Source organism: Carcharodon carcharias, chromosome 27, assembly GCF_017639515.1.
Source record: "Carcharodon carcharias isolate sCarCar2 chromosome 27, sCarCar2.pri, whole genome shotgun sequence".
In the NCBI taxonomy this organism is placed as follows: domain Eukaryota; kingdom Metazoa; phylum Chordata; class Chondrichthyes; order Lamniformes; family Lamnidae; genus Carcharodon; species Carcharodon carcharias.
Genome location: NC_054493.1, coordinates 1613122 through 1631009, shown reverse-complemented (window position 1 = coordinate 1631009; position 17888 = coordinate 1613122). Strand labels below are relative to the sequence as shown.

The window sequence follows — 17888 nt, the reverse complement described above, 5'->3', positions numbered from 1 at the left end:
CTGTGCTGTACCTGTCCTGGGAGTGTTTGATGGGGACGGTGTAGAGGGAGATTTACTCTGTATCTAACCCTGTGCTGTACCTGTCCTGGGAGTGTTTGATGGGGACAGTGTAGAGGGAGATTTACTCTGTGTCTAACCCTGTGCTGTACCTGTCCTGGGAGTGTTTGATGGGGACGGTGTAGAGGGAGATTTACTCTGTATCTAACCCTGTGCTGTACCTGTCCTGGGAGTGTTTGATGGGGACAGTGTAGAGGGAGATTTACTCTGTATCTAACCCTGTGCTGTACCTGTCCTGGGAGTGTTTGATGGGGACAGTGTAGAGAGAGATTTACTCTGTATCTAACCCTGTGCTGTACCTGTCCTGGGAGTGTTTGATGGGGAAGCTGTTAAGGGAGATTTACTCTGTATCTAACCCCGTGCTGTACCTGTCCTGGGAGTGTTTTATGGAGACAGTGTAGAGGGAGATTTACTCTGTACCTGACTCGGTGCGAACGGAGACTCGGACTCTGGTGGTTTGCTTTTCACTCTCGCTTTTATTGGACAATTCATCTAATCTCTCCGGCTTCTTGCCGCTTCGGCCTCAGTTTTTCTTCACTCTCTTGCTCCTCCTGACCCCTGCAGTGCTGCCTCTGCTGCTCCTCTTCTGCTGCCGCGTCCGTGCCCTGGAGTAGGGGTGGGCTGAGGGGGGCCGGGCGTTGGCGGGGGGCTGATTGGTTCTGCGCAGTGGCCTAGGGGTGTGTGCGGGGGTCCCCAGGCCGCCGGCCTTGTTCTCCCCCGCCTCCCTCCTCCCCCGGGGGACGTCGCCGGCGCCCAGGGGGGGCCGCCGGGCCCGCGTTGAGACCTCGCCCTCCGGCGGTGGGACTAGGCCCGACCAGGCCCGAGCCTGTGTGGAGGCCTCACCAGCTGGTGGTGGGAGTGGGCTCCCTGTCCAGGCTTGGGCCTGTGTGGAGGCCTCGCTGGCTGGTGGTGGGAGTGGGCCCACTGTCCAGGCTTGGGCCTGTGTGGAGGCCTCGCTGGCTGGTGGTGGGAGTGGGCCCACTGTCCAGGCTTGGGCCTGTGTGGAGGCCTCGCTGGCTGGTGGTGGGAGTGGGCCCACTGTCCAGGCTTGGGCCTCTGTGGAGGCCTCACCAGCCGGTGCTGGGACTAGGCCCGACCAGGCCCGAGCCTGTGTGGAGGCTTCACCAGCCGGTGGTGGGACTAGGCCCGACCAGGCCCGAGCCTGTGTGGAGGCCTCGCCAGCCGGTGGTGGGACCAGGCCTGACCAGGCCCGGGCCTGCGGGGCGGCCTCGCCTTCCACCTCCTCGCCGCCCCCGGCGACCGCGCCTTCCCCCCGCGCCCCGCCCCCGGCCGGGGGAGCGCCGCGGGGGCCCCCCTCGGCCCCCAGCTCCCCCAGGAGGGGGGTGCGGTCCTGGGGCGCGGGGGCGGCCGGCTCGGGGGCCGGGGCCTTGTCGCAGGCCGACTGCAGGGCCAGGCGCTGGAGGCGGCTGGAGCAGGGGCACTCGCCGCCCGGCGGAGGGCTAGGAGGCCGGAGGCCCTGGAGGGCTTGGGGGGCCTCGGAGGGGGCAGGGCTGTGGCTCGGGGCCTGGGGAAGGGGCTCGGGGGCGGCCGGCGGGGGGCAGGGGTCGGGGAGCTCCGCTGGGTCCTGGACGGCGGCCTCCGGTGAGTCTCTCCGGCCATCCAGCTGCACGGGGAAGAAGAGAGGGGAAGGGTCAGTAACAGGGGACAGTGGACTCCTCCCCCCACCCACCCCCACCCCCACCCAACCTCCCCCTCCCCACTCCCCCCCTCCATCCTGCACTCCCTCCGCACCCCGGACTACTCACCTCACCCGCCGACAGGTTCTCCTCCATTTCCAGTTGCTTCATTAGACGGGGGAAGTCCATGTGGCCCTGGGGAGAGAGCAGGTTGGACAGGAACTCGGGATGGATGATGGCTTCAGCCTAGAGGAGGGAGGAACCCACGGAGAGAATGAGTGAGTGAGTGAGGGTCAACGAGAGAGACTGAGGGTCAACGAGAGAGACTGAGGGTCAACGAGAGAGAGAGTGAGGGTCACACAGAGAGAGCGAGGGTCACCGAGAGAGTGAGTGAGTGAGGGTCAACGAGAGAGAGTGAGGGTCAACGAGAGAGAGAGTGAGGGTCACACAGAGAGAGCGAGGGTCACCGAGAGAGTGAGTGAGTGAGGGTCACCGAGTGAGTGCGGGTCAATGAGAGAGAGTGAGGGTCACAGAGAGAGAGTGAGGGTCAACGAGAGAGAGTGAGGGTCACCGGGAGAGAGTGAGGGTCACCGGGAGAGAGTGAGGGTCACAGAGAGAGAGTGAGGGTCACAGAGAGAGAGTGAGGGTCACCGAGAGAGTGAGTGAGTGAGGGTCACCGAGTGAGTGAGGGTCAACGAGAGAGAATGAGGGTCACAGAGAGAGAGTGAGGGTCACTGAGGGTGTGAGGGTCACCGAGAGAGTGAGTGAGTGTGGGTCACCGAGTGAGTGAGGGTCAACGAGAGAGAGTGAGGGTCAGAGAGAGTGAGGGTCAGAGAGAGAGAGTGAGGGTCACCAAGAGAGAGAGTGAGTGAGGGTCACCGAGTGAGTGAGGGTCACCGAGTGAGTGAGGGTCAACGAGAGAGAGTGAGGGTCACAGAGAGAGAGTGAGGGTCACTGAGGGTGTGAGGGTCACCAAGAGAGTGAGGGTCACCGAGAGAGTGAGTGAGTGTGGGTCACCGAGTGAGTGAGGGTCAACGAGAGAGAGTGAGGGTCAGAGAGAGAGAGTGAGGGTCAGAGAGAGAGAGAGTGAGGGTCACCGAGAGAGAGAGTGAGTGAGGGTCACCGAGTGAGTGAGGGTCAACGAGAGAGAGTGAGGGTCAGAGAGAGAGAGTGAGGGTCAGAGAGAGAGAGAGAGAGTGAGGGTCAGAGAGAGAGAGTGAGGGTCACCGAGTGAGTGAGTGAGGGTAACCAAGTGAGTGAGTGAGTGAGGGTAACCGAGTGAGTGAGGATCAACGAGAGAGAGTGAGGGTCACAGAGAGAGAGAGTGAGGGTCACAGAGAGAGAGAGTGAGGGTCACAGAGAGAGAGTGAGGGTCACCAAGAGAGTGAGTGAGTGAGGGTCACCGAGAGAGTGAGGGTCACCGAGGGAGTGAGGGTCACTGAGAAAGAGAATGTGTGAGAGAGAGAGTGAGGGTCACAGAGAGAGAGAGAGTGAGGGTCACAGAGAGAGAGAGAATGTGTGAGAGTGAGAGAGAGAGAAGTGAGGGTCACAGAGAGAGAGAACGTGTGAGAGTGAGAGAGAGAGAGTGAGGGTCACAGAGAGAGAGTGAGGGTCACAGAGAGAGAGAACGTGTGAGAGTGAGAGAGAGAGAAGTGAGGGTCACAGAGAGAATGTGTGAGAGAGAGTGAGGGTCACAGAGAGAGAGAGAGTGAGGGTCACAGAGGGAGAGAATGCGTGAGAGTGAGAGAGAGAGATCGAGGGTCACAGAGTGGGTGGGGGTTTGTAGGGAGAGAGAGAACTGATAGACGGATGGAGAAACAGATCTAAAAAGAGAGTGGCTAAGAGAAATAGAGAGATGGAGATAGATCAAGGGGGGAAAGACCGATAGGGAAAGATTGAGGGAGAGGAAGTGACAGAGGGAAATAGGTTGAGGGAAATAGAGACCTTGAGTGTGAGAGAGATAGAGAGACAGAAAGAGAGGGAGATATCGAGGGAGAGAGAGAGAGAGAGAAAGGGAGAAATGAAAGAGAGGGAGGAAGTTGGAGAGAGTGACAGTGAAAGAGAGAGACACAGACACAGAGAAAGAGAGAGAGACAGAGATAGGGAGGCATAGACACAGAAAGAGAGACATAGAGATGCAGAGATAGGGAAAGAGAGAGAGACAGACAGAAAGAGAGATTGAGAGAGACAGAAAGTGAGATAGAGAGACCTAGAGATGCAGAGATAGAGAAAGAGAGAGACAGAAAGTGAGATAGAGAGACCTAGAGATGCAGAGATAGAGAAAGAGAGAGACAGAAAGTGAGATAGAGAGACCTAGAGATGCAGAGATAGAGAAAGAGAGAGAGACAGAAAGTGAGATAGAGAGACCTAGAGATGCAGAGATAGAGAAAGAGAGAGACAGAAAGTGAGATAGAGAGACCTAGAGATGCAGAGATAGAGAAAGAGAGAGAGAGACAGAAAGTGAGACAGAGAGACCTAGAGACGCAGAGATAGAGAAAGAGAGAGAGGGAGACAGAAAGTGAGATAAAGAGACATAGAGATACAGACATAGAGAAAGAGAGAGAGAGACAGAAAGTGAGATAGAGAGACCTAGAGATGCAGAGATAGAGAAAGAGAGACAGAGAGAGACAGAAAGTGAGATAGAGAGACATGGAGATGCGGAGATGGAGAAAGACAGAGAGAGAGGGACAGAAATTGAGGTGAGAGGCATAGAGATGCAGAGATGGAGAGAGAAAGACAGATGGAGAGAGAGAGAGAGACAGAAAGTGAGATAGAGAGACCTAGAGATGCAGAGAAAGAGAGAGAGAGACAGAAAGTGAGACAGAGAGACCTAGAGACGCAGAGATAGAGAAAGAGAGAGAGGGAGACAGAAAGTGAGATAAAGAGATATAGAGATACAGACATAGAGAAAGAGAGAGAGAGACAGAAAGTGAGATAGAGAGACCTCGAGATGCAGAGATAGAGAAAGAGAGACAGAGAGAGACAGAAAGTGAGATAGAGAGACATGGAGATGCGGAGATGGAGAAAGACAGAGAGAGAGGGACAGAAATTGAGGTGAGAGGCATAGAGATGCAGAGATGGAGAGAGAAAGACAGATGGAGAGAGAGAGAGAGACAGAAAGTGAGATGGAGAGACAGACAGACAGACAGAGAGAGAGAGAGCGTGCGGTGTGGAGGGGCTGGTGTGCAGTACCTTGTGTGGATAGTCACGTCTCCGCTGTTGAAGCGATAAACTCTCTCGCCAGTCTGTACACAGCCACACACACACACACACACACACTGTGCAGCTACAGGTACTGAACGATAGCTTCATCAAGAGCTCACAATACACCATGCCAGGAGCATCAGAGGGACCCTGACATCACACAGGGAGGGGGAGGGGAGCTGGGGATGGTGGTGGGGGTGGGCGGGATCTGAGCAGAGAAAAGTCCTGCAGCTATTCAAAAGGTATTTGATATATCAGTCCCATTAGCCCACTAACCGAGGGATACGGAGACCAGAACTGTGCACGGTGCTCCGAGTGTGATCTAACCGAGGGGGATACAGAGACCGGAACTGTGCACGGTGCTCCGAGTGTGGTCTAACCGAGGGGGATACGGAGACCGGAACTGTGCACGGTGCTCCGAGTGTGGTCTAACCGAGGGATACGGAGACCGGAACTGTGCACGGTGCTCCGAGTGTGATCTAACCGAGGGGGATACAGAGACCGGAACTGTGCACGGTGCTCCGAGTGTGGTCTAACCGAGGGATACGGAGACCGGAACTGTGCACCGTGCTCCGAGTGTGGTCTAACCGAGGGGGATACGGAGACCGGAACTGTGCACGGTGCTCCGAGTGTGGTCTAACCGAGGGATACGGAGACCGGAACTGTGCACGGTTCTCCGAGTCTGGTCTAACCCAGGGGGATACAGAGACTGGAACTGTGCACGGTGCTCCGAGTGTGGTCTAACCGAGGGGATACGGAGACAGGAGCTGTGCACGGTGCTCCGAGTGTGGTCTAACCGAGGGGGAGACGGAGACCGGAACTGTGCACCGTGCTCCGAGTGTGGTCTAACCGAGGGGGATACGGAGACCGGGACTGTGCACGGTGCTCCGAGTGTGGTCTAACCGAGGGATACGGAGACCGGAACTGTTCACCGTGCTCCGAGTGTGGTCTAACCGAGGGGGATACGGAGACCGGGACTGTGCACGGTGCTCCGAGTATGGGTCTAACCGAGGGGGATACGGAGACCGGAACTGTGCACGGTTCTCCGAGTCTGGTCTAACCGAGGGGATACAGAGACCGGAACTGTGCACGTTGCTCCGAGTGTGGTGTAACCGAGGGGGGATACGGAGACCGGAACTGTGCACGGTGCTCCGAGTGTGGTCTAACCCAGGGATACGGAGACCGGAACTGTGCACGGTGCTCAGAGTGTGGTCTAACCCAGGGGGATACGGAGACCGGAACTGTGCACGGTGCTCCGAGTGTGGTCTAACCGAGGGGGAGACGGAGACCGGAACTGTGCATGGTGCTCCGAGTGCGGTCTAACCGAGGGGGATATGGAGACCGGAACTGTGCACGGTGCTCCGAGTGTGGTCTAACCCAGGGGGATACGGAGACCGGAACTGTGCATGGTGCTCCGAGTGTGGTCTAACCGAGGGGGATACGGAGACCGGAACTGTGCACGGTGCTCCGAGTGTGGTCTAACCGAGGGGGATACGGAGACCGGAACTGTGCACGGTTCTCCGAGTCTGGTCTAACCGAGGGGATACAGAGACCGGAACTGTGCACGTTGCTCCGAGTGTGGTGTAACCGAGGGGGGATACGGAGACCGGAACTGTGCACTGTGCTCCGAGTGTGGGTCTAACCGAGGGGGGATACGGAGACCGGAACTGTGCACGGTGCTCCCGGTGTGATCTAACTGACTGCGTGTGTGTAACAGGACTGAGTGTCCCAGCACTGACTGAGTGTGTAACAGGTCAGTAAAGACAGCTTCTCTCCGGGAGCTGAGAGGTGAAAGATAAGGAGAATAGATGCGTCTCTGGTGAAATTGAACGTACGAATAAATAGGCTGGGTTTTAAAATCTGCATTCGGTGATCGGTCAGGACTTGCCTCTGAGTTGCTAAATCTCACAGAGGGTTTAAGGGAGGTTGTTAAATCTGATTTGATCCAAAAAGCGGCGGTGATAGGAAGACACGAAAGGTTTTAGCATTTTGGAAAGAGCTGTGTTCAAAGAGTGGTGCTGAAGACAATGGAGTCTATCATGAAAAGGCGAACACAAGAGATGTTTAAAGGAAGCTGTTAAGCCGGGCTGTGTTGGCCGTGTGCGGGGGAGGTGGCCAGAGACTAGGCCGGTGCTGAGAAAGGTCGTGAGTTTGGAGCAACTGCCGAGTTCCAAGCCGGAAAAGTCTTAGGTTTTCAGGAAGCAGACTGTCCCTGAATTTCCTTTGGTATTCCACAGCAGAGTGGAAGAGAGTGAGAAATTGTATGATTTTTACTTTGGGTAATATTACTGGATTTTTATGCTTAAAGATCTATAAGGGGGCTGGTACTCCCTAGTACTTCACTTGTGTGTTCTGACCAATTGGTTTTGGTTGGCGGGTGGTGGGGGAATGCTTTGTACTGCTGTTTCAACTGTGTAATTTTGATCTTATGCGTTTAAGTTGTTATCCTTCTTGTTCATCAACCTTTTGGTTTTTAAAAATCCTGAAAGCCTTCTCGTTATTTGTTTCATGGGGTTCGCTGGCCGGGCCAGCATTTATTGCCCATCCCTAATTGCCCCTTGATCACAGGGCATTTAAGAGTCAACCACATCGCTGTGTGGGAGCCTGGAGTCACATGTAGGGCCAGACCGGGTAAGGAGGGCAGATTTCCTTCCCTAAAGGGCACAAGTGTACCAGATGGGTTTTTAACGATAATCGAATTCAAAATCCACCATCTGCCGTGGGGCGTGGAATTTGAACCCGCGTCCCCAGAGCATCTCCCTGGGTCTCTGGATCAATAGTCCAGCAGCGATACCACATAGCGGTGGCGCAGTGGTATTAACAGTGGGCTGGTGATCCAGAGACCCAGAGTACTACTCTGGGGGTCGGCAAATCCCACCATAGTAGACAGTGATTTGAATTCAACAACAGCAACAAAAAAAAAAATCTAGAGTTTAGATATGTCTGGTGACAACCACAAAAGATTATTGTAAAAGCCCATCTGGTTCCTTTCCTAAAAGGGTTACTGGGGATTCTATGCTTCTAGGATCAGTAGTTTACCCCCTCATTTTCAAAATACACACACACACACAAAAAAAAACATTATGATCAGTCATGACGAGTTGCTCCCAACTGGTGGTCGTGACAACTTCAAGGGTGGGTTATGCAGCACGTCACGTGGATCCAGGGGATAGTCTAGTTTCACACAGTGAGCACTCCCACCTCCCCTTCAGCCCCTGCCTCACCTTGCTGATGAAGGAGTCTTTGCTGCAGAGCTTCTCGATGTACTTGATGAGTTCAGGCTCCTCGCTGACCCGGTCTTCGAAGGGCTGAGCAATGGCCTCGCCCTCGCCCTGGCCCTCGGGCTGCTGGTCTTGGTTCAACGCCTCCATGATCTCAATGTACTGGGTGATAGCCTCCGGGGGGATGGGAGGCTGGTGGTGGGGTCCCGGCCCGTGGCCGGCCTGGGGAGTTGCTTTGGCCTGTTTGTTGGAGCGCTGTGAGCCCACTTTGCTGCTGCATTTTTTCCCCACAAGATCTGGGTTTCGGACACAAAGGGAGGTTAGACTTGGGGGTTGGTGATGGGGTAGCGTGGTTAAACCCTGAAACCTATACCCCAAACTCTAAAACTTGGATCCAAAACCTAAAACTGGCTCGCAAACTCTAATATCACACCCTGATTAGTTGGGGTCCAGGGTTCACTGGGCTCCGGTTTTGGGGGTCAGTGTTTTAGGGTTCAGGCTTCTCTTTTCATGGTTCAGGATTGGGTTCAGAGTTCAGGGTTCAGAGTGTGGGTTTCAGGGTTCAGGGTTCAGAGTTTGGGCTTCAGGGTTCAGGGTTCGAGGATCAGAGTTTGGGCTTCAAGGTTCGGGGTCTAGAGTTCAGGGTTCAGAGTTTGGGGTTCAGGGTTCAGAGTTCAGGATTGGGAGTCAGAGTTCAGGATTGGGAGTCAGAGTTCAGGGTTCAGAGTTCAGGATTGGGGCTCAGAGCTCAGGTTTTGGGGTTCAGAATTCGGGTGTGAGGGTTCAAGACTAGGGTTCAGAGTTTGGGGATTAGAGTTTGGGGCTCAGGGTTCAGAGTTCAGGACGAGGGTTCAGAGTTCAGGATTTTGGGGTGGGGGAGTTCAGCGTTGAGGTCAGGATTGGGGGTGTTCAGGATTCAGAGGTCAGGACGAGATTTCAGAGTTCAGGATTTTGGGGCGGGGGGGTTCAGGGTTCAGAGTTCAGGACAAGTGTTCAGAGTTCAGGATTTTGGGGCGGGGGGGTTCAGGGTTCAGAGTTCAGGACAAGTGTTCAGAGTTCAGGATTTTGGGGTGAGGGGGTTCATGGTTCAGAGTTCAGGATTTTGGGATGGGGGGTTCAGGGTTCAGAGTTCAGGACGAGGGTTCAGAGTTCAGGATTTTGGGATGGGGGTTCAGGGTTCAGAGTTCAGGACGAGGGTTCAGAGTTCAGGATTTTGGGGCAGGGGGGTTCAGAGTTCAGGACAAGGGTTCAGAGTTCAGGATTTTGGGGTGAGGAGGTTCATGGTTCAGAGTTCAGGATTTTGGGGCGGGGGGGTTCAGGGTTCAGAGTTCAGGACAAGTGTTCAGAGTTCAGGATTTTGGGGCGGGGGGGTTCAGGGTTCAGAGTTCAGGACAAGTGTTCAGAGTTCAGGATTTTGGGGTGAGGGGGTTCATGGTTCAGAGTTCAGGATTTTGGGATGGGGGTTCAGGGTTCAGAGTTCAGGACGAGGGTTCAGAGTTCAGGATTTTGGGATGGGGGTTCAGGGTTCAGAGTTCAGGACGAGGGTTCAGAGTTCAGGATTTTGGGGCAGGGGGGTTCAGAGTTCAGGACAAGGGTTCAGAGTTCAGGATTTTGGGGTGAGGAGGTTCATGGTTCAGAGTTCAGGATTTTGGGATGGGGGGTTCAGGGTTCAGAGTTCAGGACGAGGGTTCAGAGGTCAGGATTTTAGTGGGCGGGGGGGTGTTCAGGGTTCAGGGTTCAGAGTTCAGGGTTCCAGGGTACGTACCTTCCATGACCTGCTTGCTGGGTTTCCCGGACACTCTGGACAGGATCGGGAGCCCCTGAGATATTCCAGGCTGGGCTGGGACCTGTTCACACTGGAGCCTCTGAGCGTGTTCCTCCACCTCAAACTCGATAAACCTGAGGGTCAGACAGAGGCACACTCGGCAACTCAGCAGCTCAATGGAGAGGAATCTCCTCGAGGCAGCTCCTCCTGCTCATCAAACCCTCCAAATCCCACACCCAAGGCCTGGTCCACGGAGTACACTAACACCCTCCCTCCTCAGCACCCTCCCCATTAACCCTCTCCCTCCTCAACACCCTCCCCGGTAACCCTCTCCCTCCTCAACCCCCTCCCCGGTAACCCTCGCCCTCCTCAACCCCCTCCCCGGTAACCCTCTCCCTCCTCAACCCCCTCCCCGGTAACCCTCTCCCTCCTCAACCCCCTCCCCGGTAACCCTCTCCCTCCTCAACCCCCTCCCCGGTAACCCTCTCCCTCCTCAACCCCCTCCCCGATAACCCTCTCCCTCCTCAACCCCCTCACCGATAACCCTCTCCCTCATCAACCCCCCCCGATAACCCCCTCCCTCCTCAATCCCCTCCCCGATAACCCTCTCCCTCCTCAACTCCCTCCCCGGTAACCCTCTCCCTCCTCAACTCCCTCCCCGATAACCCTCTCCCTCCACGACCCCCTCCCCATTAACCCTCTCCATTCTCAACCCCTCACCGATAACCCTCTCCCTCCTCAACCCCCTCCCCATTAACCCTCTCCCTCCTCAACCCCCTCACCGACAACCCTCTCCCTCCTCAACCCCCCTCGATAACCCTCTCCCTCCTCAATCTCCTCCCCGATAACCCCCTCCCTCCTCAACACCCTCCCCGATAACCCTCTCCCTCCACAACCCCCTCACCGATAACCCTCTCCCTCCTCAACCCCCTCACCGATAACCCTCTCCCTCTTCAAACCCTTCCCCATTAACTCTCTCCCTTCTCAACCCCCTCCCCGGTAACCCTCTCCCTCTACAACTCCCTCCCCGGTAACCCTCTCCCTCCTCAACCCCCTCCCCAATAACCCTCTCCCTCCTCAACCCCCTCCCCAGTAACCCTCTCCCTCCTCAACCCCCTCCCCGATAACCCTCTCCCTCCTCAACCCCCTCCCCGATAACTCTCTCCCTCCTCAACCCCCACCCCGATAACTCTCTCCCTCCTCAACCCCCTCAACGCCCTCCCCGATAACCCACTCCCTCCTCAAGCCCCTCACCGATAACCCTCACCCTCCTCAACCCCCTCCCCAATAACCCTTTCCCTCCTCAACCACCTCCCCGGTAACCCACTCCCTCCTCAAACCTCTCCCCGGTAACCCTCTCCCGCCTCAATCCCCTCCACTTTAACCCTCTCCCTCCTCAACCCCTTCCACATTAACCCCTTCCCTCCTCAACAACCTAACCGATAACCCTCTTCCTCCTTGACACCCTCCCCGGTAACCATTTCCCTCCTGAAACCCCTCCCCGATAACCCTCTCCCTCCTCAACCCCCTCACCGATAACCCTCTCCCTCCTCAACCCTCTCCCTCCTCAACCCCCTCACCGATAACCCTCTCCCTCCTCAACTCCCTCCCCAATAACCCTCTCCCTCCTCAACGCCCTCCCCGATAACCCACTCCCTCCTCAACCCCCTCCCCATTAACCCTCTCCCTCCTCAAACACTCCCCGATAACCCTCTCCCTCCTCAACCCCCTCCCCGATAACACTCTCCCTCATCAACCCCCTCCCCGATAATACTCTCCCTCCTCAAACCCCTCACCAAAAACCCTCTCCCTCCTCAACCCCCTCCCCGATATCCCTCTCCCTCCTCAACCCCCTCCCCGATAACCCTCTCCCTCCTCAACACCCTCCCCATTAACCCACACCCTCCTCAACCCCCTCCCCGGTAACCCTCTCCCTCCTCAACTCCCTCCCCGATAACCCTCTCCCTCCACAACCCCCTCCCCATTAACCCTCTCCCTCAACTCCCTCCCCGATAACCCTCTCCCTCCTCAACCCCCTCCCCGATAACCCTCTCCCTCCTCAACCCCCTCACCGATAAACCTCTCCCTCCGCAACACCCACCCCGATAACCCTCTCCCTCCACAACACCCTCCCCATTAACCCTCTCCCTCCTCAACCCCCTCACCGATAACCCTCTCCCTCCTCAAACCCCTCCCCATTAACCCTCTCCCTTCTCAACCCCCTCACCGATAACCCTCTCCCTCCTCAATCCCCTCCCCGATAAACCTCTCCCTCCTCAACACCCTCCCCGGTAACCCTCTCCCTCCTCAACCCCCTCCCCAATAACCCTCTCCCTCCTCAATCCCCTCCCCAATAACCCACTCCCTCCTCAATCCACTCCCCGATAACCCACTCCCTCCTCAACAACCTCCCCGATAACTCTCTCCCTCCTCAACCCCCTCCCCGGTAACCCTCTCCCTCCTCAACCCCCTCCCCGGTAACCCTCTCCCTCCTCAACACCCTCCCCGGTAACCCACTCCCTCCTCAAACCCCTCCCCAGTAACCCTCTCCCGCCTCAATCCCCTCCACTTTAACCCTCTCCCTCCTCAACCCGCTCCACATTAACCCCTTCCCTCCTCAACAACCTCACCGATAACCCTCTTCCTCCTTGACACCCTCCCCGGTAACCATTTCCCTCCTGAACCCCCACCCCGATAACCCTCTCCCTCCTCAACCCCCTCACCGATAACCCTCTCCCTCCTCAACCCTCTCCCTCCTCAACCCCCTCCCCGATAACCCACTCCCTCCTCAACCCCCTCCCCGATAACCCTCTCCCTCCTCAACCCCCTCCCCGATAACCCACTCCCTCCTCAAACCCCTCCCCAGTAACCCTCTCCCGCCTCAATCCCCTCCACTTTAACCCTCTCCCTCCACAACCCCCTCCACTTTAACCCCTTCCCTCCTCAACAACCTCACCGATAACCCTCTTCCTCCTTGACACCCTCCCCGGTAACCATTTCCCTCCTGAACCCCCTCCCCGATAACCCTCTCCCTCCTCAACCCCCTCACCGATAACCCTCTCCCTCCTCAACCCCCTCCCCGATAACCCTCTCCCTCCTCAAACACTCCCCGATAACCCTATCCCTCCTCAACCCCAACCCCGATAACACTCTCCCTCCTCAACCCACTCCCCGATAATACTCTCCCTCCTCAAACCCCTCCCCAAAAACCCTCTCCCTCCTCAACCCCCTCCCCGATAACCCTCTCCCTCCTCAATCCTCTCCCCATTAACCCACTCCCTCCTCAACTCCCTCCCCGATAACCCTCTCCCTCCACAACCCCCTCCCCATTAACCCTCTCCCTCCTCAACTCCCTCCCCGATAACCCTCTCCCTCCTCAACCCCCTCCCCGATAACCCTCTCCCTCCTCAACCCCTTCACCGATAACCCTCTCCCTCCGCAACCCCCTCCCCATTAACCAACTCCCTCCTCAACCCCCTCACCGATAACCCTCTCCCTCCTCAACCCCCCCCCGATAACACTCTCCCTCCTCAATCCCCTCCCCGATAACCCCCTCCCTCCTCAACACCCTCCCCGATAACTCTCTCCCTCCTTAACCCACTCCCCGGTAACCCTCTCCCTCCTCAACTCCTCCCCGATAACCCTCTCCCTCCAGAACCCCTTCCCCGATAACCCTCTCCCTCCTCAACCACCTCCCCGATAACCCTCTCCCTCCTATACTCCCTCCCCATTAACCCTCTCCCTCCTCAATCCCCTCCCCGATAAACCCCTCCCTCCTCAACACCCTCCCCGATAACCCTCTACCTCCTCAACTCCCTCCCCAATAATCCTCTCCCTCCACAACCCCCTCCCCATTAACACTCTCCCTCCTCAACCCCCTCACCGATAAGCCTCTCCCTCCTCAAACCCCTCCCCATTAACCCTCTCCCTTCTCAACCCCCTCACCGATAACCCTCTCCCTCCTCAACCCCCCCCCCCCGATAACCCTCTCCCTCCTCAATCCCCTCCCCGATAACCCTCTCCCTCCTCAACACCCCTCCCCATTAACCCTCTCCCTTCTCAACCCCCTCCCCGGTAACCCTCTCCCTCCTCAACCCCCTCCCCGATAACCCTCTCCCTCCTCAACCCCCTCCCCGATAACCCTCTCCCTCCTCAACCCCCTCCCCGGTAACCCACTCCCTCCTCAACCCCCTCCCCGATTACCCTCTCCCTCCTCAACCCCCTCCCCGATAACCCTCTCCCTCCACAACCGCTTCCCCGATAACCCTCTCCCTCCTCAACCCCCCCCGATAACCCTCTCCCTCCTCAATCCCCTCCCCGATAACCCCCTCCCTCCTCAACACCCTCCCCGATAAGCCTCTCCCTCCTCAACCCCCTCACCGATAACCCTCTCCCTCATCAACCCCCCCCGATAACCCCCTCCCTCCTCAATCCCCTCCCCGATAACCATCTCCCTCCTCAACTCCCTCCCCGGTAACCCTCTCCCTCCTCAACTCCCTCCCCGATAACCCTCTCCCTCCACGACCCCCTCCCCATTATCCCTCTCCATTCTCAACCCCCTCCCCGATAACCCTCTCCCTCCTCAACCCCCTCCCCATTAACCCTCTCCCTCCTCAACCCCCTCACCGACAACCCTCTCCCTCCTCAACCCCCCTCGATAACCCTCTCCCTCCTCAATCTCCTCCCCGATAACCCCCTCCCTCCTCAACACCCTCCCCGATAACCCTCTCCCTCCACAACCCCCTCACCGATAACCCTCTCCCTCCTCAACACCCCCCCCGATATCCCTCTCCCTCCTCAATCCCCTCCCCGATAACCCTCTCCCTCCTCAAACCCCTCCCCATTAACCCTCTCCCTTCTCAACCCCCTCCCCAATAACCCTCTCCCTCCTCAACCCCCTCCCCAGTAACCCTCTCCCTCCTCAACCCCCTCCCCGATAACCCTCTCCCTCCTCAACCCCCTCCCCGGTAACCCTCTCCCTCCTCAAACACTCCCCGTTAACCCTCTCCCTCCTCAACCCCCTCCCCAATAACCCTCTCCCTCCTCAACCCCCTCCCCGATAACTCTCTCCCTCCTCAACCCCCTCCCCGATAACTCTCTCCCTCCTCAACCCCCTCCCCGATAACCCTCTCCCTCCTCAACGCCCTCCCCGATAACCCACTCCCTCCTCAACCCCCTCACCGATAACCCACTCCCTCCTCAACCCTCTCACCGATAACCCTCACCCTCCTCAACCCCCTCCCCAATAACCCTTTCCCTCCTCAACCACCTCCCCGGTAACCCACTCCCTCCTCAAACCTCTCCCCGGTAACCCTCTCCCGCCTCAATCCCCTCCACTTTAACCCTCTCCCTCCTCAACCCCCTCCACATTAACCCCTTCCCTCCTCAACAACCTAACCGATAACCCTCTTCCTCCTTGACACCCTCCCCGGTAACCATTTCCCTCCTGAAACCCCTCCCCGATAACCCTCTCCCTCCTCAACCCCCTCACCGATAACCCTCTCCCTCCTCAACTCCCTCCCCAATAACCCTCTCCCTCCTCAACGCCCTCCCCGATAACCCACTCCCTCCTCAACCCCCTCCCCATTAACCCTCTCCCTCCTCAAACACTCCCCGATAACCCTCTCCCTCCTCAACCCCCTCCCCGATAACACTCTCCCTCATCAACCCCCTCCCCGATAATACTCTCCCTCCTCAAACCCCTCCCCAAAAACCCTCTCCCTCCTCAACCCCCTCCCCGATAACCCTCTCCCTCCTCAATCCTCTCCCCATTAACCCACACCCTCCTCAACCCCCTCCCCGGTAACCCTCTCCCTCCTCAACTCCCTCCCCGATAACCCTCTCCCTCCACAACCCCCTCCCCATTAACCCTCTCCCTCAACTCCCTCCCCGATAACCCTCTCCCTCCTCAACCCCCTCCCCGATAACCCTCTCCCTCCTCAACCCCCTCACCGATAAACCTCTCCCTCCACAACACCCTCCCCGATAACCCTCTCCCTCCACAACACCCTCCCCATTAACCCTCTCCCTCCTCAACCCCCTCACCGATAACCCTCTCCCTCCTCAAACCCCTCCCCATTAACCCTCTCCCTTCTCAACCCCCTCACCGATAACCCTCTCCCTCCTCAACACCCCCCCCGATATCCCTCTCCCTCCTCAATCCCCTCCCCGATAACCCTCTCCCTCCTCAAACCCCTCCCCATTAACCCTCTCCCTTCTCAACCCCCTCCCCGGTAACCCTCTCCCTCTACAACTCCCTCCCCGATAACCCTCTCCCTCCTCAACCCCCTCCCCAATAACCCTCTCCCTCCTCAACCCCCTCCCCAGTAACCCTCTCCCTCCTCAACCCCCTCCCCGATAACCCTCTCCCTCCTCAACCCCCTCCCCGGTAACCCTCTCCCTCCTCAAACACTCCCCGTTAACCCTCTCCCTCCTCAACCCCCTCCCCAATAACCCTCTCCCTCCTCAACCCCCTCCCCGATAACTCTCTCCCTCCTCAACCCCCTCCCCGATAACTCTCTCCCTCCTCAACCCCCTCCCCGATAACCCTCTCCCTCCTCAACGCCCTCCCCGATAACCCACTCCCTCCTCAAGCCCCTCACCGATAACCCACTCCCTCCTCAACCCTCTCACCGATAACCCTCACCCTCCTCAACCCCCTCCCCAATAACCCTTTCCCTCCTCAACCACCTCCCCGGTAACCCACTCCCTCCTCAAACCTCTCCCCGGTAACCCTCTCCCGCCTCAATCCCCTCCACTTTAACCCTCTCCCTCCTCAACCCCCTCCACATTAACCCCTTCCCTCCTCAACAACCTAACCGATAACCCTCTTCCTCCTTGACACCCTCCCCGGTAACCATTTCCCTCCTGAAACCGCTCCCCGATAACCCTCTCCCTCCTCAACCCCCTCACCGATAACCCTCTCCCTCCTCAACTCCCTCCCCAATAACCCTCTCCCTCCTCAACGCCCTCCCCGATAACCCACTCCCTCCTCAACCCCCTCCCCATTAACCCTCGCCCTCCTCAAACACTCCCCGATAACCCTCTCCCTCCTCAACCCCCTCCCCGATAACACTCTCCCTCATCAACCCCCTCCCCGATAATACTCTCCCTCCTCAAACCCCTCCCCAAAAACCCTCTCCCTCCTCAACCCCCTCCCCGATAACCCTCTCCCTCCTCAATCCTCTCCCCATTAACCCACACCCTCCTCAACCCCCTCCCCGGTAACCCTCTCCCTCCTCAACTCCCTCCCCGATAACCCTCTCCCTCCACAACCCCCTCCCCATTAACCCTCTCCCTCAACTCCCTCCCCGATAACCCTCTCCCTCCTCAACCCTCTCCCCGATAACCCTCTCCCTCCTCAACCCCCTCACCGATAAACCTCTCCCTCCACAACACCCTCCCCATTAACCCTCTCCCTCCTCAACCCCCTCACCGATAACCCTCTCCCTCCTCAACCCCCTCACCGATAACCCTCTCCCTCCTCAACCCCCTCACCGATAACCCTCTCCCTCCTCAAACCCCTCCCCATTAACCCTCTCCCTTCTCAACCCCCTCACCGATAACCCTCTCCCTCCTCAATCCCCTCCCCGATAAACCTCTCCCTCCTCAACACCCTCCCCGGTAACCCTCTCCCTCCTCAACCCCCTCCCCAATAACCCTCTCCCTCCTCAATCCCCTCCCCAATAACCCACTCCCTCCTCAATCCACTCCCCGATAACCCACTCCCTCCTCAACAACCTCCCCGATAACTCTCTCCCTCCTCAACCCCCTCCCCGGTAACCCTCTCCCTCCTCAACACCCTCCCCGGTAACCCACTCCCTCCTCAAACCCCTCCCCAGTAACCCTCTCCCGCCTCAATCCCCTCCACTTTAACCCTCTCCCTCCTCAACCCGCTCCACATTAACCCCTTCCCTCCTCAACAACCTCACCGATAACCCTCTTCCTCCTTGACACCCTCCCCGGTAACCATTTCCCTCCTGAACCCCCTCCCCGATAACCCTC

At 57.7% G+C, this 17888-nt stretch overlaps 1 protein-coding gene across 1 annotated transcript in view; it reads right to left on the bottom strand.

The window, feature by feature from the left end:
• Nucleotides 1–580: 580 nt before the first annotated feature.
• LOC121270112 (NUT family member 2G-like) overlaps nucleotides 581–17888 on the bottom strand; it is a 34589-nt gene continuing 17281 nt past the window's right edge. The window contains exons 3-6 of the mRNA XM_041175427.1: nucleotides 9885–10018; nucleotides 8123–8415; nucleotides 1824–1940; nucleotides 581–1681 (exon numbers count right to left, since the gene is read on the bottom strand). Coding sequence (XP_041031361.1) covers nucleotides 581–1681; nucleotides 1824–1940; nucleotides 8123–8415; nucleotides 9885–10018 — 1645 coding nt within the window. The remainder of the gene's footprint in view (nucleotides 1682–1823; nucleotides 1941–8122; nucleotides 8416–9884; nucleotides 10019–17888) is intronic.